The sequence below is a fragment of the Schistocerca serialis genome, chromosome 3, assembly GCF_023864345.2.
Source record: "Schistocerca serialis cubense isolate TAMUIC-IGC-003099 chromosome 3, iqSchSeri2.2, whole genome shotgun sequence".
Taxonomy (NCBI): domain Eukaryota; kingdom Metazoa; phylum Arthropoda; class Insecta; order Orthoptera; family Acrididae; genus Schistocerca; species Schistocerca serialis.
Window position 1 is genome coordinate 389,800,468 of NC_064640.1, and position 23,402 is coordinate 389,823,869.

The 23,402-nt window shown below is 36.7% G+C and overlaps 1 protein-coding gene across 2 annotated transcripts in view; it reads left to right on the forward strand.

Annotated features, from left to right (window-relative positions):
• The window catches only part of LOC126470229 (protein vav), a 170,817-nt gene extending 160,697 nt beyond the window's left edge, over positions 1 to 10,120 (forward strand). For both annotated transcript variants that reach the window (XM_050097920.1, XM_050097921.1), the window contains exons 16-17: positions 4,139 to 4,307; positions 7,270 to 10,120. In XM_050097920.1, coding sequence (XP_049953877.1) covers positions 4,139 to 4,307; positions 7,270 to 7,335 — 235 coding nt within the window. In that variant the 3' untranslated portion in view covers positions 7,336 to 10,120. The remainder of the gene's footprint in view (positions 1 to 4,138; positions 4,308 to 7,269) is intronic.
• The last annotated feature ends 13,282 nt before the right edge of the window (positions 10,121 to 23,402 follow it).

Here is a 23,402-nt window from a genome sequence, read left to right on the forward strand (position 1 = left end):
CACATCTGATTATGATTTCAAAATATACCAGAAGATGGTCTGTTAATGACTGAAATCAGTTGTGTAATAAATTTTGGAGTAGTACAGCTGTCTGCAGTCACAAGTTTTAAACATTTCTTAAAAGCTGTAAATCATTGTCTCCGCAAAATAATTTGTATTGATAATGCTTTAACTAATTTTGTATGTAAAGATGTGTGTAAATTTTGTGTGGGCTTAGATGTCTCAGATCATTGTGCATTGTTCATTGAACTGCAACAGGTAGACTTGAACATTTCATCTACCAAAGCCCTTATGAGAAGGAGCTTTGGCAAAGAAAACTTATTCACATTTAGCAATTAGTTAAAAGAGAGATAATGATCTTTTGATCACTGCATCTCAAGTAATGAAAATTTTTAAAAATTTCAAAATAGTTTTCAAGATGTTATTTTAAATTGTGAACAACCACACCCAAATTTCCATATTGTGAATGAAATGGTCCACAGTGACTGTAAAATACTTTTTTTGGAAGTCACAACTAATTTTGCATCAATTGAAAATGCATCCTTAGGTGATTGTACAAAAATTAATAAAGAAAAAAATTACAAGGAATTCTTAACAATGGTCTGAAGAATACAGGAATACAGAAAATACTTCAAAAGTACTCACAGTGTGTCTGTTTAACAACTTATAGTGGAAAGGTAATTGCCTTAGAGCCACTCCCTGCCATTCTCATTTAATTATAAATGTGCCAAAAGCGGTACACCATAGTTAAAATGCTGAGGCTAGCATAGAGCCTATAGACACAAAACCTGAAAAAAGACCATGTGGGACAAAGAAAGCTGTAGACTAATAACATACCTAGACATTTCCACTGCATGAATCCAATAAACAAGTAGAACCTTACTGTGCCATGAGCAGGAAGGTATTTGAGCAGCAGCAGGCAAAGCAGTACTGACCACTCCACCATATGGAAGATGTTTGCAGGTGGTGTAAGAGGCAATAGAATCAAAACCATCACTACATAAGGCATGAAGGGTTGGGGGTAGCTGAACTTGTACTAAACTACTTAAAAAATATATAGCAGGGTAGAGTCCCATTTATGAAAATCTGAAAGTGGACAGTTAAATATAACATATTAATAAACATGGATGGTATTACATGTGCCCTCTTTCATAAAATATAATACAATATTAGTGAGAAGATGCAAGAACTTAATATGGGAAGCTAATGACCTATGATAATAAAATAGTGGGTTATAGGTGGTCAGAATTTGCCAAAAGACCCTCGGTCACAGATCTGTATTTGGATTCAGGGTGGGACCAGGGAACCTTTTTAGAGCACAGTAGATATAAGTTCCTAAATCTCAACCTGCATATTCTTTCGAATGTCAGTGATAAGATGATCAGTTTGGTGCAAACGTGCACTCAGTGCCAATTTTGAGTTGGAATCATTGACGTTCTGTCTAAAGCGGGTTCAAAAGTTTCTTCTCGTCTGAGCTATATATTTAGCATTACATTTGTCAGAGGTGATATTGTATATTGCTGATGACATAAATTTATGCCATATTGCAGTTTCCCTATGTTTAAATTCTTGGCCATTATTCTTTAGGATGAAAAAAGCCAGAGTTATATCTTTAGAAATCAAACATTTGCTGATTCTGCTGGAAACAGAACCACAGAAAGGTATCCTATGGAATTTATCATCAGCATATGATTTGCTACTTGCCAGAGTAAGAAGGGTGAAAGCTCTAAAGGTCAGTGGGGCATGAGCAGTATTACGCTTCTCAAAAGTCAGTGTCATATCCATTTGAATATGCTGTAAACTGTATTATTTTGAATTCCCAATCATGAGCTTCACGGGATAATGGGACACTACACAATCTGTGGAGTACACCCTGAATGCTGCTTTTTTTAATTGCAATGGGGTGTTTGATATTTCATGTATAACAACATCAGAAGTGGCTGGCTTCCTAAAAATATTGTAACTGATCTCATAACTCCCATCACTTTTGACAGATACATCCAAAAAGGGAATGGTCCTATTATTCCTTTGCTCCATAGTGAATTTGATCCTATAATGCATTTTGTTCAGACCCACCAGGTTAACCGAGGGTGCTAATGTGCTGCTTCATGGACTCGGGTAGGCATGACAGCCCTGGATCGAATCCACCCGGCAGATTACTGACGAGGGATGGTGTGGTGGCCAGCTTTGATGTGGTTTTTAAGTGGTTTTTCACATCCCACTAGGTAAATACCAGGCTGGTTCCCTTGTCCCACCTCAGTTACGCAACTCACAAACATTTGGAAACATTCGCACTCTTTCATCGCTTACACTAGACATAAACAGGTGGGGTACACTAGTTCCATCCTGGGGGGTACCGGGGTGGCGACAGGAAGGGAATCTGGCCACCCTCTAACACTAACATCACCCAATCCATAGTAACAAGGCTGACCTCGCTTTGAAGGCCCAAGGAAATGATGATGATGAATAATATGAATGCATTTTGTTCAGGTCACATAAAAAGTATCACAGTCTTACAAGTTTGAACACTAGTGGTAACATAACTTCCCTTTATCACTGTAAATTCAGAAATACTATAAGACCTGACATAGCTGCAGAACATAATTTGAGCCTACACTTAAGCCTTTGCTCATTGTCGTATACATTACCATCAGACGAAGCTTGACTCTGTATGAACGTGTTGACATGTTGACAAGATGATCACATCTTAGTAATGACTGTCAGCTTCCCTTAGCCCTGGGCGTACTCTAAACTTGAATAACATTTTGTCCACTGTCCTGTCTGTTTGGAAATTATAGTGTCACCAAACAAGCACAATTTATTCAGTTAACATTGAAGTAATAATATTTGCATATTATTGTGACATGATTAAACAAATATCTGTTTTATCTGCTCACTTCATAACGATCAGTTATCAATTGCTGTTTAATGAGTCACTGCTTATTCTGTGTTAGAACACTTACTATCTTGTTAAAGATACAGTTATTAAGAAAATGGGGTATTCCATGTCAGTAATTGTTATTAAATGTGAGTAACAGTCGTTTCACAACAACAAGATGCTGTATCACTGTAATCGGTGGTAATAGTATAGAGAGATTAATACAGCTCTGTGTCATGCATCTTCTGAAGTATATGATTGCTGTTATAAGTTGCCTAGAAAAAAATGTGCTATCAGATGCCTTCAGTAATCTGACTTTTGTTTTTACAAAGTTTTGCAAGAACTGTTTTTAGCTGGAAAAGGCACTTGGGAATACTTCCTGTAGGTCCACAGTAAACTGTTATAGTTGTGAGGAACTGTATTTCCAGTTTTAATTAGACAACATTCAGAATGCTGCTAATGCAGTACTGAGTTAAATGTATGACTAATGACCAAATGTAAATAGCTCCCCCCTCTTTTTCTTGAAAGTTGGTCCAACAGCAGTAGAATCCCATTCTGTAACTGAATAACGTGAATAATATGGCTGGGAAAAAAAAAAAAGCTGTTTTAAACCTGTAAATTCCACAAATGTGTGGGAAATAGACACTTGTTTATGTAAATGACACAAAAGTGATGCTGAAGTAAAGTTCCCATCTTTTATCACTTTCCTTCAGCTAAATACCAGAAAATCCCTTTAACAAGAACTTGATCAATTCATTTTCAAGTCTTTCTCTGACTGAGAGAATGTTCCACCTTTAACGATCTCACTGTTCGCTACACTAGCAAAGAGACATTATAATTAAATTGGTCCACCTTCATTTTCTTCCTATCTATTCCTCCTGCCTGATTAATCTTTTTTTTTTTAAGGACTATAGATGCTTTCCTCGTTTGTTTGAATCTATAATTATGTTGCTTTGGTGTTACAGAAATTTGTGCATTACGTTATGTCAAAAGTCACTGTATAAGGCATGTTCGGGATGTCTTTTATTCTACTGACCTGAACAAGGCAGTTACCTCCGTGTGTGTGTGTGTGTGTGTGTGTGTGTGTGTGTGTGTGTGTGTGTAAGAGACAAGAAGGAGATATTATTTATTTTAAATAATTTGTGTGTCATATTATTATGAGAACTATAATCAAATTACCGTGAGAGTGAGTGTTAATTCTGTGGATGAAAGAAACCTAACGTCCCATTGAAATTTTGAAATATTTTGTTTTATTTACAGATTAGATGTATGCTTAATGTGGCCTTATCGCCGGATAATTGCTGTAGCTGAATATGATTACAATCCAACTGAACAGAATCAGCTGCCATTGAAACGTGGCTGCCAGGTTATAGTATTAAGTAAGGAAGGAGATTTTCGTGGATGGTGGAAAGGAAAAGTCCACGATAAGGTACATAATTGATCATTTATTGAGCTATTCAGTATTCATAATTAAGATTATGGCGTGAATGGTGTCATTCTTAAAGACAGGTGTTGAAAAAGATACCTTCAAATTGTTTATGTTTGAACACCACATATAATACTAATTACTTTCTTTGAGGAGGACATATTTTTAGTTTCACTGTAGAATTATCCAGCTTACTACATCATAGAAAGTCAGTGATTAAAAATATGTTGATGCATTCATTAAATTTAACAGAAGTAGCTGAACTTAATCACTTTAGGTGATCCACAACATGATTGTTCCAGCTTATATTCCCTTCAATAAAATAAAACCTCCATTACCCTGAACATCAGTTTGGAAACCAACAGGGTCCTCTGTGTATAGTCCAATGCAAGATGACATGCCATTACCTTACTTTCACTTTTGATTGCATCCACTCATCCGGTTATGATGGAAAATATCTACAGGCACGGTATAGTTTGCAGTTTTTCACATATCATTCTCCTTACAGTAAAGCCTTGAGGAAAATTTCCCCAGATTAATGTCACTGGATCACTTAGAACATTCAATGCTGTAGACCCACTACTTTTAGCACCATGTTGTACATATGATCATATCCATTTGATTTTGATGTTTTTAAGACTTGATAATAAACAAAAAAGGAGGTGCTAGACAGAACTGTTAAATATGAGAGTCAAGTTTTGGAGATTTTGAGTTTATAATTACTACATTAGGTTTTTTTGTGGTCCCTCAAAAATTGCTATAAGGGAATCCTGAGGTGGTTCCTTGAAATGCTAGGGCCAACTTACAACCGCATCCAAGCAGGTACTCTATCAATAATGATTTTATCATTGATGTTACATTAAACAGTAGTCATCCTTTTTTTGTTTTTTCGTATTTCAAAAAAAGTTGTAGAAAAAAGTCAGGTTCTCTAAAATTTTGTGGAAATTGAGTTTTGAACTCTTTGTGTGTTTTTTTTTTTTTTTTTTTTTTTTTTTTTTTTTTTTTTTTTTTTTCTAATTGCACAATTTTTTTTACTCATACTTAAAAAGTAATATTAAAAATATGTGAGCTATTGCTTATGATTTCCTTTCCTCGTTGAAAGAAATACTGTCATTTATAATGGCTGATTCGTCTCTCTCTGCCTCTGAGTAATATCTGCCCCTGGATTTTTACTATACTCACTATATTTCAGTATTTAAAATACAGAAGAATGATGAGCATATAGAAAACTTATTTTTTTCCATATTTAAATATTGGGAATGCTAAAAGAATGACACCATAACTCCTTTTAAAAATCATAATTCTGAAATTCTGATAGGATGAAAGACTAGATTGTATTTGATCAGCAGACAGCTACATTTTCGTGATGCACTTAACTATTGACTTTTGTTTTAGATTTGAACTTTTACGATTTCATGATTCATGCAAAAAGCTGGGACATATGATAGAAACACTACCTTTGATAAAAGCTGTCAATTGTGAAGTGGAATCATGGCGAAGTTAATATACACATACAACATTTCCTTAAAATTATGCATCATGAATTAACAGTGCGAAATTCCTAAGGAAAGATAAAGTGAATGTTAACTTTAAAAATGTAGGCATATCAATATATCGAAATAAGGCATTTAACATTGAACAATAGTGACAGCAAATAGTCACAAATTGAGAATCATTTAAGGGAAAGGTTTAGAATGGATATGCCTGAAAAAGAATGAATGGCACAGTGAGATACGGGAGAGTTGGTCAATATTTAGGACAATTTGTTTGCAAACCCATTCTTCATACAATCTGCATACTAGTAATTTCTTTTTTAAGCTTTTAGGAAGACTAGTTTGGTCTTGACTTATCATATAAGGCATGTGTTCAAAAGATCCAGGCAGATAATATTTATATATACTTACATGTACATAAAATTCTTCAATATGCATGTAATTCAGTGTCTGATAGAATTCTGTCTGGAGAAATTTATCACCAGAGCAGATGTGATACAAAAATGCCACCCACTTCATCCCCACTGCTACCTATTTTGTAGTTATTAGGTGAGATTTTCTTTCAGGTGACATTGGTCAAACAGTTTTTTAAGTTCTGTTAAAAAATTTGTTTTGTCCTCCTGCCTTACAGTATATCACTGCACTGCCAGTTTTCAGAACACTTTCCAAACTTTACATTGACCTTCTTGCTGGCAGTAACTGATGCATACGTATATCTTTAATGGTTGAATGAAACTCACCAAAGAATGTTGAAATTGTCATCTGTAGCTTAAACTTAATTAACATGTTAAATTTATAAACTTTAAATGTCCCAGACAAGATAGATAAATCCACATGAATAACACTCCACATTACAGAATATCTTTAGTTGCACTTTACTTGCACAACATCAATTCCAAATTAAATAGATTAACAATTTCCAGCAGTGATTTACACTGAAAGTAATGTACTGAAGGGAAAACATAATTTGTATGTTCTGTGGTTATGGACCAAACCAAAGAAATTGTATTCAAATTAGTAAATTATATTAATTCTGTCCATTTTCATTGCATGTAGCCAGCAAGAAAAAACAAATACATCAGTTTAAATTGTTCACTGCTCCTAGGGTTGTTAAATATTTTTTTGTTTTCAGTGGTATCTTCAGTGAATAAAAGTACAGCTGTCATCCATCCTAAAGTTCAAAATGCAAAGTGTTTGACTAAAATGGGTCTTTGTCTTTTCCCCCACTTGAAAATCAGCTTACCTCACCAGTTACAGCTACTGAACCACATTTTTGAAACTACCTCACTATTACAAAAATGAGGGAATATAACCAATTTTGCAAATATTAAAATATCAATTATAGTCGCAAAAGATGGTATTTGACCTATATAGCTTTCTGCTTGTCACTACTGTAGTTTTAAACCTACATATGTGTCTTCTATGAACCATGAAATGAGATGTAAAATTTATTAAAATCACTTTGTTTCCAGGTTGGCTTCTTCCCAAAAAATTATGTTCGTGAACTCCCAAATGCATACAACCACAACTTTACATGAGACAGCTGATTTTCTCAAAGGATTTTTTCCTTTAACCAGTTCTGATGAATGGTGGCAGTTTGTTTTCCATTCCATTAACTAGGATTGCTGCAGAATATGGACGGTAGGCAGAAATTATAGAGGTAGAAGGTGGTTTGCACTATCCACCTGTTTTCAGGCTACTGTGTATTATTTGGTAGTATATCATCCATCAGGATGGATTCTGTGACTCATTTAAAATACTGTGTCAAGTATTTCATGTAGATGAAATTCTTCTCAGCAGTAAAAAGATAATTCAACAAACACACATATGTGTGTTGTAATCATTTGTGTGTTGTAATCAGTTTGTGTAAAATATAGAGCGTAGAGTAAATGTAAGTAAAAACTAGAAACTACTGAATACTGTGAGTAAAAATGTTGAATATATATAAAGATTGAATCTCTTAAACCAAGAATTTTGAGGCATTCAATGCGTGTATGGTCTATTTAATGTTTGCTTGTATTACTTTGGTGCATTTAATGATTTTACAAAAAACAAAAGCATTTAATGATTTTGCGTCAGGTCAATATTTAATGTCTGTGTGTGGATGGCTTATTATATGAGAGGATATGTTTGCTATTTGTAGTATTCCATTACCTGAATTGTGTGGAAGTGTGTAGCAACATTAGGAACAAAAACTGTGTGGAAGTGTGTTGATTGATGTGTAGATGGACAGTGTCCATAAGTTCCACAGCTGCTGAAAGTTAAGCTGCTGATTCTATGACTGATAACTATCAAATGAAAAAATGAACATGTTTTTGTGTATGTTAAAATTTCTAATTATCTTAATGCATGGTTGATGTATTTTACCTAGTATCTTGGATAGTTTGCTCGATATATTACTGTTGTGTGCAAACACTCATATTAGTGAATGAAGTGAACAGACAGAAGGGCAGGTGGATGCCACACAGTTGTAAAGGGTGTGCACATGAATTTTCATTTTGTTAAGGTGTGCTGTTGATAATTCTCAGTTGTTTCTTTGGTTCCTTGTGTTAGTGCTGACTTGTACATAACTGCAAATGGAAAAAAAACTCTGAATCAAATGAACCTCTCTTTACTGTTTCCATTTTGCCAGGTACTCTAAGCCTTTTATATCTGATTATGCTATGATATATTTCTATGTCTTATATGGAATAAGCAGGCCATTATTTAAGTATGACTTTTTTTCTATTTCTATTTTCTATTATATCCTTCCAAAACATGGATCCACTCTTGCGAATATGTTTTCACCATTTCAGAAATGTATACATGTGACATTAAAACTAAAATGTTGGCTATGTTCTGCTGTATGTAACATAAAGTGTACTAGAAATGACTCTTAAGTTAATACTGTAAAGGGAAATGATCTACATTTTCCAATGTATTCCTTCTTTATCACTCAAATTTGAAGATACCCATAAGATAACAGTTAAAAAGAGCTCCAAACCACATGAGATCAAATGTCCATTGGGAAGCACTTCATGCTGTCTTTGTGAAATGCTAAGTTAAACAAAAGCGTACTTTTGTTGGTCATTGAAAGTGAAAATTACTGAAAAAATTGTTGTTGGCACATGTGTTAAGAGATCTCTCTCTCACCTGCTGAGATATGGGAGGTGTTTGCAAGCACACGCCGTAGGGAAGTTGTCCATTCATTTTGATTAACTTGTGTCAGGAGTCAAGCCAAGCCATATTTTTGTTCAGGACTGGATTATCTCTGATGTTAATAGATGCAAGTGATTACTGTGTTATATAGTTGCTGAATGTGTTGCAAGTTGCCAACACCTATAATAAAATGTACTGCAAATGAGACACTCATTGGAAACTTATCATCAGTGTGTGCATACATTATTCGAATAGAACTTCATCTAAAAGTTGAAAGAGGAAATTATTGAAAGTCTCCTTTTTTCCAAGTTATGTAAGTACTATACTCAAAAACATTTTACTGTAGACTAGAGCATTATTTGTTGACTAGGTTACTTCCACTAGCAGATAACTTCGTACACAATCCCCACTCCTAAAATTCACACAGTACTGATTGATGAAGCTCAGTACAACATTCTAAAATTATTATTTCATCTCAGCTCCTGTGGTTTTATCTTTTCGAATACTGGCTATTCATCCATTTGTAATCCTAGTCTGTAATGTGCACATATCAAGTCCCATCCATCAGATTGTTTATGCAGGAACAATGAAACTGGCACCAGTAATCAGAAATGTGTTTTACATGTTGTTATTCATAAATAAATTTTACCAGGATTTTCTCTGTGCATCTTAGTCTTGTATATGGTCATCTTGTGATTAAATATAGTAGTTTGAGCTTTACAATATTGTAAAGTTCTAGGGGGAATACAAACTATGAAAGGAGTAAAGGTAACCACTCATTGCGTAATTTAAGACATTGATTGGTAAACAGGCTCTTAAGCAAGCCCACCCTGGTGATGTATTGTGTCCCTTCTCTTCACCCCCTCCTTCCCTCCCCTTGTAGTTCTCACTTCACCTGGGCTACAGTACCAGGACTCTGTAGCCATCTGGCGTTGCATGTGTGTTGTCTGTGTGTGTTTTAGAGAGAGAGAGAGGGGGGGGAGGGAAACTTACTGAATATAAACACACACACACACCTGTGCACATGCACCCATGCATACACTTCTACGCTGTCTGAGCATTGCAGCCCACTGTGGGTGAGAAATTGTGGCCTTTCCCTTCACCAATCCCCCCTCTTCCCTCTTTGTTCCTCTCACTCTACCTGACAAAACCTTTCACCTCAGGTGGGCTACAGAATCAGCAATGTGAAACCATCTGGCTGTGGGCGGGGGGGGGGGGGGGGGGGGGGGGGTGTTTAGCAATGATTTCGACAGCTCAACACCTCACCTCAACTATATAATGAGAGGTTACCTCTACTTCTTCCACTACTTGTAGTTTCATTTTTGGCAGTTTTCATATCTGTTAACATGGTATTGGTATGGGATATATTTCTGATATTTCACATTTACATAACTGGTCTACATATGTGCTATTACCTTATAATTAGGCAGTACTACAGTTAATTTTTATTTATCCTCGATGTTTCTATATCTGCATCTTCACTTTTGCATCATTGTTTAGTTTGGGTGACCGTAAATCATGCAGTGCAACATCCTTTTCTGTCAACTCACTCAATCATCAGTCACAATGTTCTTGCCACTTCCCTGATCAGTTTTTTCACCTTACTGGTTCTTCATTTCTTTACAATTACATAAGTGGATATCCCACCAAATAGTGTCCTGGCTCTTCCATTTGTTTTAACCTCAAAATAGAAAATAATCTTGGAGGTTATATTTTTTGCTGTTCCCATTTCCTTTATAATGTCAGTGTGCACTGCCATATCTTCATTTGTCAGACAGTGTAGGCTTTAATCTATGTACTGGGATTGTGTGTAAAAAAAGGGTTTTGATAGTGTATTTATTTGAGACTGATAGCCGTCATGTTCATTACCTGATTATGGCTACAAAGCATTTGTTTACACTTGCATAGTTTAACAAAGAAGAATTATAATATCATATATCAGAAGTACTCATGATTAGCATGCTCTCAGTATGTTTTTAGAGGTGAGTGTCATGGGAGAGTAACATAATGGTCATAAATTTTTCAACTTAGATCTTTAAGTATCTATGAAATATTTCTCCCACCAATGTGTTGATTTTAAGTATCTTAAGTGTTTAGTACTTCCTTTCAGTTACCCTTAACAGTTCATTGACTACATATAAATGAAATTCCATTATTATATGATATCTCTAAATTTGTTGAGGCATGAACTACAGTGGCACTTGTGTAAGTTTTGAATGTATTGTGGATATGAATTTTAAAACAAAATGCTATATTATAAAAGAAACTTCTATTTTGCTGTAAGTTGTTCAGTGTCCTGCCATCATGTAGTCTAATAATCGGCCTAGGCTCTTAACCACCAAACACTAAACATTGAAGGTAAACGAATTAATAATTGCGTTTTTGATATTGTATGATATTCTGAATCTGATACTCTTCTATGAAAATGAAAATCTGTGAAATAATTAGCAGTATATGCATACTGCAAATTTACCAAATTGGAAATGAAATTAAAGTAAAAAGTAGTCTCAGAGTGATTTTTTCAATAGTTTTAGATATTCATTTTCACATTTTGGCTTTCCGTTTCAGTTTAAGTAAATAGGGTTATTACTGTTGGAAAAGTATATATGCTTAAGCTTGACATGTTTCTTGGATTTGTAATTGTAACTACATAAGATAAAATATCAGTTTAAGCAGTACAGTTGAACATTCAGTACCTAGCAGAAGTTACTCATTATATTAATTTTGTGTGGTATTTTCACAATGGCATTTCAATCAGGGCTTTTTTTCCTTCTTGCTAGTGATCTTTATCCTTTTTTTATTGTTGCAAAAAATACAACATAATAAATTTTGTCCTCACAGTTATTTAAGAAACACATGTAACTCTGCACAGAACTTTGGACTTAATCAAATTCTTATTATTGGAGTAATCAAATTGTTATTGTTGGAGTTTATAGGTTTTTAATAAATATGAAGAACTGTTGATAGAATTACAATGTATGAAGAGCTATAACTTTAAACATTTTAACTGTCATATAATGTTCTCATTCACTGTTGTTAAAGAATAGTTATTCTTGCTGGACTTTTCTGACACATTTGTGTACACTCTTTCTGAAGATTTGAAGCAGAGTTGCGGCTTCCGACCATCTGACTGTTACCATCCATTAGTATCTAGTGAGTTAACCATTGTCAGTAAGTTATTATTAAAAGGTTAATCAATGACAATGTTTCACTGACTGTGATAAAAATAAATAGTCTGTAGCTGTAATGTGTACAAAAAGTTGATCATTACTTTGTAAGAGTTAGTATTTCAACAGCATAATAAGACCCATAACTTCCCAAGTGACATCTACACCGTCCCATCTTGACACAAATAAAAATTTTATGATTGACACATACCATAATTTTTGTCATTGTATCTGATACATCTGTGGAATACTACAATAAGTATAACGGAGTTCATGTCATTCTGTTCAACAACATTATTTTCTAGGAAATAATATACTATGCTACATGTAGTAACAGCCCACACTATTAGCTAAATGTCTCAGTACTGAGAAACATAAAACGGTATAGTTTCAAGCAAATAGATGAACGATTGGTGATTATTTCTAAATGAATGGCAGTGCTATTTGCATTGTACCATTTGATATTCTGGCAGTTACATGATATTGTCATCCTATTTCAGTTTCGTAACAGTTTTATAATGTGTGTGTTAAAGCCTCTCTAATATATCAGCAGCGTGTGTAATCTTCGTAAATAATAGATGTGTTTATTGTCTTGCATTATGTTTATGAAAGGACATTCTGGTTGAAATAGTAACTTTAAAATCAGTTTCAATACTGAAATGGAGGTAATTTTGTCACACCGCACAGTAACACGCGCTCTCTCTCTCTCTCTCTCTCTCTCTCTCTCTCTCTCTCTCTCTCTCTCTCTCCCTCCCTCCCTCCCTCCCTCCCTCCCTCCCTCCCTCCCTCCCTCAAACCCCCCTCCTTCCCTCCCCCCCTTCCCCTTGCTTCACCCCTCTCTCCGTGTGTGTGTGTGTGTGTGTGTGTGTGTGTGTATGCACCATGGCATGATTCTATTAGTGGATTATGTACTTCTTCCTAACTGCTCCACCAGCACCATGTGCTTTGCTTGTAGTACAGTCTGCCATTTCATGATTTGTCGCTAAATTTTATGGGCGGATACCCAGACAGTTGTCAAATAACCAAGCTAAGGGAGGAAGTTATTTTAAATTTCTGGGAACTGCAGCCATATCTCCACATTCTGAGTGTAATGATCCACAGTGGGTGCAAAATACTTCTGGCTCAAGTGAAGACACATCCTCAGGTGCTAGATATTCTATTTAGCAACTCATAGCGGAAAGGTAACTGTCTTAGAGCCACTCTTGATGTGAATGCTAGGGAGTGAGTCTAAGGCAGTTGCCGTTCTGCTATAAGTTGCTAATTAGAATCTCTTATCACCTGAGGAAGCATCTTCACTTGATGTAAAACTGGTCGTGACTCTAAATAAAAGTATTTTACAGCCAATGTGGATCATTTCATTCAAAATAAGGGAGGAAGGTCATGTGCATCATCTACACCTTATGTGACCTTTGTTTAGTGTGTTATCATATATGATCTGTTTGTGTATCATGTTTTCTGAAATGGAGACTGTTAACCAGACTTGCATTTGCTTAAATAATGGTAGGAAACTGCCTAAGAACTGCACTAAAGGGGGCCATTGGAACACAGGACCTATGGTCATTAATCTACAACATGAATTCAGTCTTGGTCCAGCTCACCTCCCTTCTTGTAACATAGAATGCTATGCATTAAACTATGTCTGAAAGTCCCTCCTGTGGGTGGGTATAGTTGTAAAAATGAAGTTTTCAAAAGAATAGTAGTTTGAGAATTGAACAATGGGACTATGAGTTGTACAGTGCTCTCACACAATCGTGTGCTCAAATAGCACAAATTATAGTACCTGCTTATAAAACCAGATTATTTTTGACACATGTGTCTGTATTCATTCTGAGCAAATCTTGAATTTCACATTCCATTTATACAGTAGAACGGAAATCAAAATTTCAACATAACTGTTATTGAAAAAAAACAAACAACTCCCATCACAAAGTCTGGTTTGTTACTGATCATGCTGGATAAATTCTCTTTGCATTGCTATTTTTACAAATGCCTAGCCCATAAAGCCATATGTAGAGTTTAGAAACTGTGATTTGAATTTTTATAGTAAATGGAATGTCAAAGAACTTCCTTCATTCGCTGATAAAACACTGGGAAAAATGCAGTGATTATGCACTTAAGTGTTTCAAGACTGAAACAACTGGTTCTGTTATCTAGGTAAATAATGGTTGCAGAATGGAGTCTGGAATCTGGACTATGCTATGTAATATTCATTCTTTTGGCAGCTGTACCCGACAAATCCTCTATCACCAGTATTAGAAGTGCATAAATTATAAATGTCATGCAGCCAAGGATTTATAACCATGGAGCACATTCTAGAAATTGTCTGTTACATTTTATCATTGTGAAAAATGTTTATTGTTTGCACTTTCTCATTATTTTAATAATATATTCAGGATATTTTCTAGCATCTGCTAATTTTGTTGGAAAAATAGGATGCACATAGCTAAAATAAGCTTTGTATTTGGTGAATTTACTTTTAAATACAGTCATTCTGCCAGTATAGGTTGTAAACACCTAAAATCAAAATATGCTACTGTCATGTGTTGTACTGAAATTTTCTGCATGTTAATTAATGTTTGTAAAAAGCATACTCTGGATCAAATGCTCCTTTTGGAGTCATTAGACACTCTTAACAGGACTTACTGCAAATAGATTTATTTTGCTTTTTCGAATAATGCATTTCACTTCATAGTGAAACTTGCAGTCTAGATTCAAATTCAGAATCGTTTCCTTATAGTTCATTACAGAAAAGAAGCCACATGGAAATATATTTTTGTGCTTATTCTGCGGTAAAATTACCTCCATGCATTAGTAATTATTGTATTTATGCCAGCAGGAAGTTTTATAATAATTTACTCAATTTCTTAATAATTGCTTGTAGAGAATGTGTGGCAGCTGTTCCTGTACACCGATGACATATCATGTTATTTATGGTCTGGTGGAAATTTGTTTCACTTTATTGCCCCATTATCTTAAAAACCTTGTAGTTCATGCAAAATATTGTTTTTAAACGGGATTGAAGTTATGCTACACAACATAAAGGCACTCGGAGTGTCCTGCTGGAAAGACTGTTATATAACAATTTGCAGATATTTCAAACACATATGTGAATTTTTAGGTAACAAAATGTGCCAAAGCAAATTTATCAAAATATTAATGTTTATTGAATACATATCTTGTACAAATTATTTTGTAATTAGCATAAAATGATGTGCTGTTTGTATAATTACTCCACAGTATTTGTATATCATAATTCACTCACTGCAAATAAAATGATCATCTGGGTAATAGTACTGCAACTGATCAGTTTGATATTTTTTGTACACAATGAATTTTAATACCAGTTTGATTTAAGAGTAGACTATTTTTGAGTGACTTACTAAAGTCCATATTTGTAAGGAACAATGCAGTCAAAAGGTGCAAAATACTTTGTAATACAGATTTGTAAATATCTTAGTTCTTTGTTATACATGTACCTGTGTCAGAGTATAAATGGAACTGCTTAAGGGTGTGAGTGCTGCAGTGAAAACTTCAACACTGATGCCATTAAAATTTCTTCATACATCTCACAAGAAAAAATAGGATTTAATGTTGAAGATACTACTGTCTATAGGAAAATTCCTTGTATTTCATAATATAGACTGCATCTCTCTCTATAAATTGTTATAGTGGAGTAACAGTGTTGTTAAGTATACTTACAACTCTTGAAATTTCTGAAAGCCATTGTTCATAATCATAGATCGACTTACATTTTATGACTACTGTTGTGAACAACAAAATTATTTTAACTTTACATACAGATACATTGCCTTTCTCTGTTATTATCTTGCCGTATTTAAGACATTTGTTTGCTTTTTGCCCTTTCTAGTAAACAACAAGCACTAATTAGTGACAGAGAAAGTATCTTAATCATTAAATATATTTCCTTATTATGTTAAAGCCTAAGTAAACTTGCCAGTTACAGATGACAGGAACAAGTACTTGTAGAAAATTTCTTTAAACCTCTTTTTGTACTTTGTAATCATTCCAGACCTTCTGTCAAACACTGACTCTGCGGTCACCTGTGGTTATTAATCAATTTTTGTGTGTCTTAACTTCCATTTTAATTTATATTCTTCAAAATTGTTGTATCACTTGTAGAAACTGCTAGATGTACTTAAAACTGTCATACTGAAGTACATGGAGTTCATAAATACTAAGTCTATTTATCATGTTATGTTGTACATAGCTGAGTTATTTGAATGAGCAGAACTGTTCATGACTATATTACTGTTATAAATTATTGTCTAAGAAATATTGCTGTCAGACTAAGTCGTCTTTATGAGAGTTACTGTACACCATTGAAATCGTATGTTATAATTGATGGTTTGAGTGGAATTTTGCAGTTTCTTTTAGTTGATTTTCCCTGTTAAACATGAAAATATGTAGCTCTTCATGTTATGATAAGGTATTTCAGTTAATTACATATAATTTCAGTGGATCAACTTTATTTTGCACAATTTGATTAAATATAGTGTGTATTTTCTTGTGAATTTATATAAACTTTATCTAAATGAAACTGGAACTGTATTTCATAGTAACCATCTACTGAAATAAAATTTTAAGTGTTATATGAAAACAATTTGTCTTTCCTGTCATAGTGTAATTCATCAAGAAAATAAACTCATTTGAAGAGATGACGGTTTTGAAAATTTGTAGCAGGTGTGGGAACATGAATAACGTGATTCGGTGCTAGGTGTTTTCAGGGAACTTGGTACAGAGGCTTATACCATTGAAAGAACTAATGATGATGCATGTCTTGAAACAGTCTTATATAACATATGGTGCAAATATAAAATGAGGTACCTTTGTGTATACCAGGAACTCATTTGTTGTTACAATCTTAATAAGTCAACGGGTGGTGGCAGATGTTATAAATATGGTGAATCAAAGATAATGGCTAGTCTTGTGTCTGCCTGTATGCTGTACTAGTTTGCTTGTATACCAATCCAAGGTTACATCTGATTAGTGGAATCATTTTCATTCATAGTGTATTTGGGAACACTACTATTCTGAATGTTAAACATGTCAAGAACACGTCAGCTGTAATTTCATCCCCAGTTTATTGGTTACCAGTTTCAGCATTATGACAGACCATCAGCAGATCCTCTGTACCATATAGTGGCAGAATTTCCTCAATGACAACTATATGTATGCCACATTTGAAAATAACCAGCCTTTGCACTAACCCTTGCTCTCACGACAATTGCACACAACACCACTTATAAGGAAATTCAGCTGCTATCTGGTGTAGAGGGCCTGATGATGATGTATTATAATTCTGAAACTGGTTGCCAATAAATAGGTGGTGAAATTACCGTTGCCTATGGTCTCGACATTTTTAACATTCTAATCGGCTGTTGTCCAACCATTCAGTTAAGTACAAATGGATGGATCTGAACTATTCTAAATGTTTGTGAATGAAAAGGGTTACAATGGAATAAATATATTGTGAAATGATAATGGTCCTACCTTGTTGAAGTAACATTTATCTTTAATAAGCCTTAGGATTTACACCACACATAATCTTAATATACAGTTTTATGGACCAAGTCTTTTTTACATCATTTGCTCCATATTACTATTTTGTGTTATATTAATGAATGTAAGTATGCAAAATAAACTTGTCTTAACATTTGCTGCACTACCTCAGCAAACACACTCCTTTCTGTTACGTTGTGCATTTTATAGAATTGGATGAACTGTGTTTTTCATATGCTGATTGAGAGTCCATTTACAGAAACACAATCTGTTGTTTTAATGAAATTTTTGTTTGCTTTTCTCTCAGTGAGTTTATTTTTTATGGATTTGATTATGGTTCTCGTGTTGTTAGCAAACAGACTTAATTTCTGACTATAAAAAAATGGGTACAAGAACAATAATTTTTGTTCCAGTATTGGTAGTGGTATCCCTGCAATTGATAGATGCCATCTTATCCAGAACAAACTGATTTTGACATCTTGAGATGTCTGATATTCTGCCAGATATCAGTGTCATTAATGCACAATATTTTTGAAAATGTGACTCTACCTTCATCAGGTACCACCTGAGGCTGACTTTGTAAATGCATGTGAGATGATGCAAGATCGTAAAACACAAGGCAATGTGCCAATGTTAAAACACGGCTGTACAGTAAACTTTTACCCAATCTGTAGCTTTGGGTTTCAATAGACAATGTGGTGCACAATCTCTTTGAGTGAAGACAGATAACCTATCACATGTTGCACACTTTTGAATTTGTATGACCCTGTAGGAAAATGGAGTTTGCTTCCTGATTTGATGATCATTGGAGGCAGCTGCACTGCCTAGGTTGTCCCAAATCTGCAGGGAAAAATTGTACCCATGAAGAGGATACTAAGCTGAGTATTTTGAGATAAGGACCCAATGGTTGGAAATGAATATTTTAGCTGGTTTGAGGCCTTGAACGTGAAAAGTGTATGGGTTATTTGATACTAAACTACTAATGATTCATAACAAACAACTGCTTGCTTCATTGATTTTTGGTGCTACCTATAAAAAGGCTACACATTTGTCTGTGATATGTCCATGGTGGAGTGTACCACTCTTTACAGTTCATGACTAGTTGAAGATGGTGCATCTTGTACCGCGCGCTGCGGAATTTGAATCCCCGCCAGACGTCATGGACGTCGAAGACCCATAGAGGTCTCTGCACCATCGTGCCGTAAGCTGTGGTGGCGCACGCCTCCTGGCCCGCATTTAGAGTGAGGACGCCACAGTGGAACACGTGGTTGCAGTGGCCAATAGCGGCGTCCCCAATATAGTACTTAAGCGCCTGGCTGTCACTCAGCCTGCCAGTCTAACCTTGCGTACGTCTCAGGACATGTTGCCTTGCATTAGACAGCGTATTTACTTTCATGTTCCCTTTACGAGTGGACGTGGTTGTCTTGTTTGGTTTTCTTTACTCTGTTGTTCCGTCCGTGTTGTTGTTGTAATGCCCTTCTTTGGTCATGTCTGTCCTCTCCCATTGTGTTGTTGTTCGCGGGTCCCGCCGCGTTTCTGTCACTTCAACCCTGCGACTGTTCCGGTTGCTGTTACATTTTGGCGACGATGTAAACGGTGGTCATTGTTGGTATGGAGGCGAAGTTGGTCTGTCTGCTGGAGCAGCAACAGCAGCTCATGCAGCAGCAGCAGCTCCAGTTAGACATCTTACAAAAGTCACTGCAGTTGCTAACAGACAAAGTCGATGCCCGGGACACGTTACCACAACAGCTTAAGAGTCCTCATGTGTCCAATGCTTTCCCATGTCTGCCATCATTTCCACCCATTAATTATGCTAATGAAGACTGGGAAACCTACTTACATCGGCTGAAACAACGTTTCACGGCTTTTCAAGTCACGGACGACTCCTTGCAGCAGTCTTCGTCTTGGGCCTCCCTGGACATGTTCTTTCATCTCCGCAAATTGGCACCGTTGCCCGATCCTGTGGCTCTCTCTTTCCAGGAGATCTGCCTTTTGCTGACGAACTATTATTCCTAACGTTACCATGTGGTCGCCGCTCGGCTGGAGTTCCACCAGTACCATAAACAGCCTGGTCAATCGTATCGTTCCTGGGTCATGGACTTGCAGGGTCTCATCCGTCGATGCGATTTTTCGTGCACCAGTCAGCAGTGTAAGGCTTCGTATGCAAACTCCCTGATCCGGGATGTGGTGGTTCAGCTGGCTCCCGATCCTGAGGTCAGTACTGCAGCGTTGAAACTCGGCAACCCCTCCTTGGAAGAGATTCTCTGCATTGCCCACTTCTTTGAAATTGCTCAAGCGGCTAACGAGCATCTTACGGCGCGACCGTAGGTGGCGGCGATCGCGGTGTCACGGCGGGTTCCACCGTTGCGACGTTGACGTGGCCCGGCCGACAGAAGCCAGCGCCGTCGGGACTCCTCGTTGTCCGACGTCTCTATGGCATCGGCGCCTTCAGTCACCCCTCGTCGCCGGTCGCGTGGCACACTTCCATCTTGCCCACAGTGCTTTACTGCACATTTGCGGGCTGATTGGCCCCACTGCTGGAAAATGTGCACGCTGTGTAACAAGGAGGGCCACATCCAATCCATTTGTCGTAGTCGCTCGACTCGCTCCAGTCCTGCCCCTCCTGGGCCTCAATCCCAGGACTACCCGTCAGTGCGGAAGCTTTTCCTCACGCTCCGCATTTTCACTGAGGATGTCAGTTTTCAGGTCGACACTGGGGCCACCGTCTCCCTGATTAATATGGCGACATATACCTGGCTGGGCTCTCCTGCGTTGTCGCCTCCCTCTCGCCGTTTGGTCGCCTATGGAGACGGTTCCATTCCCCTTCGTGGGCAGTTCGGTGTCCAGGCGACGTACAAGCGTGTTCCTCGGCTCCTTACCCTCTTTGTCGTCGACCATCCATCGGCTGCAAATATATTTGGCCGGGATGCGTTTCAGCTGTTTGGCTTTTCAATTTCCGACGAAGTTAAGGTCGTTTCCGCGGCTGTTCCCTTTCAGGACTTGGTCGATCTGTGCTCCGCTTTTGCGTCGTTGTTTTCACCGGATCTCTGATGTGCTTCTGGCTTTCAGTCGCACATCACCCTACGGCCGGATGCACAGCCTCTATTTTTCCGGGCCCGGCCGCTGCCGGTGGCCTTAGGGCCAGAGGTCAAGCAGGAACTTGATCGGCTCCAGGCTGCTGGCGTGCTGGAGTTTACGAATATAAAAAATACCTGTAACTTAAGGGCTCAGTTATATATGATTTAAAATACCTGTAAAATTACCACTAAAATAACCGGAACAATCGATAAAATGATATAAAACATATGTAAACAGAATTACAGGATGAACTAGAGCAATGAAAAACTTTAAAGGAGAATCGCACTAAAATTAAAAAATGATGATAAATTTAAAAATGGTGTGTTTTTCTTTACGAAATCTCGTTCGTTGAAGATGTGCAAAATTGTTATACATCCGTCTTACAGCTATTGCCTACGAAGTATCTTTATTTTTATTTCTACACCCACACGTGGTAGAAATTAACAGCAGCAAGTGAGGTAACAATGGGAATAATCAGATGAACCAGCAGTTTATTGTTAACTTTTACAAACGCATTCTTGAGCAACATTTACGCGTTTTTCCTGAAGGCACGCCCATTGTTCGTTCTTTACATATTAAAAGAATCAGTTGTGTCATAAAGGGACGCTAAACACAAACGTAAAAACATGATATCTTCCTTGAAAAATAATCTACGATACAGTATCTATATGATGAAAAATACAAAATTAAAGATAGATATCTATAGCCGGAATATTCGAGCTTTTAGTAACTGTAAACAATGCATATCTGATAAGGAAAGACCGTTTGCATGTTAACAAACTCTGGGCATTACTAATAAGCTATAATAAAATAAAGCAAATCTGCCGATCGACAAACTACTACATGTGTACGTGGTCCCATTAAGAATGGTGAGAGTTCCATCTCGAAAATGTTGACTTATAGGGTACTAAAATGTCACCCTCTCTGTTCCCACCTCACTAGGTACAAACCTCTTCATAAACCTCAACTGGCAACACAATACAGTTGCACAACAAAACACACTCGGCAAAATTTTATTCTTTCAAATTTCAAATAATGGTTAACAATTGTCAGACGCTAATTTAAATTAGCGTATTGTATTATGTTCCTTTTCGTTTGCTGAAGAAGTGTTCGAGGGTACTGTGTGGCCACTAATATCGCTACTTGTCTGTAGAAGTAGACAATATTCGTCATTGGAACTACTGTCAACGAACGTGATCTAGCAGGGTGTGGCGTGAGCTACCTTCATTTCCGGAACGTTCTGGATGAGTCTTGCTATGTTCTAATAGGGACATATCGCATAAATATTTCCACATCCATCACAAGAAACCGCTCCAAACGATCGCGCGAAGCTCAAAGTCGCTGGCTTGCAGTCTAATAGACATCGCGCTGTTGCATTGTTGAAAAAAAAACGCCTCCCTCCCTCCCAGCACTGTGATACGATTTCAGCTTCTATTCTTTAGTCATCGCTCAGCTCGGTTCGGCATCTCATCGCGTTAAGGGTTGTGTAAATTCATTGTGACTTGTAAGTGGATAGTGTTGCATGATTGTGGTTTGCATAGACGTTTGTGCGTTGTGAATGTAAAAGCGCAGTGTATACAGTGGCAAAATGACCGATATACGTAATTTTTTTTGTACCTAATAAGCGAATGAAAACTACAAATGAAAGTGGAGGTGTCGAAGAAGATACTGTCTATGATGAGGTATCACAGGAAAAGGGTGAGTCAAACGCAACCATCACTATTAAAAACTCCAGTAGTTGTGCTGATGGAGAAAATAAAGACAAAGCCAGTACCTCTGCTGGCTTCAAGTGCGTTGATGAAAAGGGTAGTAGTATCCTGGTCAGTATTCCCGATGTCGGAAATTATATTGAAAAAAGGATATTGACAATTGCCTAAAATATAAGATTTTATTGAATCCATGGCAACCTGAAAAAAGTTATAATTTTAAGAATGACATAGACAGCACAAAAAGAACATTTCGACCAGACTGGCTGTCACTATATCCGTGGCTGGTCTTATTCTAAAGCAGTTAAAGGTAAAGCGCCGAAGTACTAAGAAATGATTTGATTAATACCATCAATAACAGCGAATCATTTTCAGTTTTGGCAGATAAACCAATGTATATTGCAGGCACAGAACAACTTTCTCTTTCTGCACGTTATTTTGACCTTGCAACTAATGTTGTCAGAGAGGACTTCCTTGGATTTACACCATTAGCAAGGTTAGATGCAAAACATATCTCCAACACAATAATATCTACTTTATCTGCCTGTAGTTTAAATCTAGATAAAATGGTAGGACAAGGCTATGACGGGTGCAGTATGATGACCGGTAAAATTGGCGGAGTACAGAAGATAATTGCTGACAAGGGAACCTCCCCATCGCACCCCCCTCAGATTTAGTTACAAGTTGGCACAGTGGATAGGCCTTGATAAACTGAACACAGATCAATTGAGAAAACAGGAACAAGTTGTGTGGAACTGTAAAAAATAAGCAAAATATACAAACTGAGTAGTCCATGGGTCACATAAACAACATCATGGACAGTGGGAGCTCAGGAGCGCCGTGGTCCCGGGGTAGCGTGAGCAGCTGCTGAACGAGCGGTCCTTGGTTCAAGTCTTCCCTCGAGTGAAAATTTTACTTTCTTTATTTTTGCATAGTTATTTTCTGTCCGCTTGTTCATTGACGTCTCTGTTCACTGTAATAAGTTTAGTGTCTTTG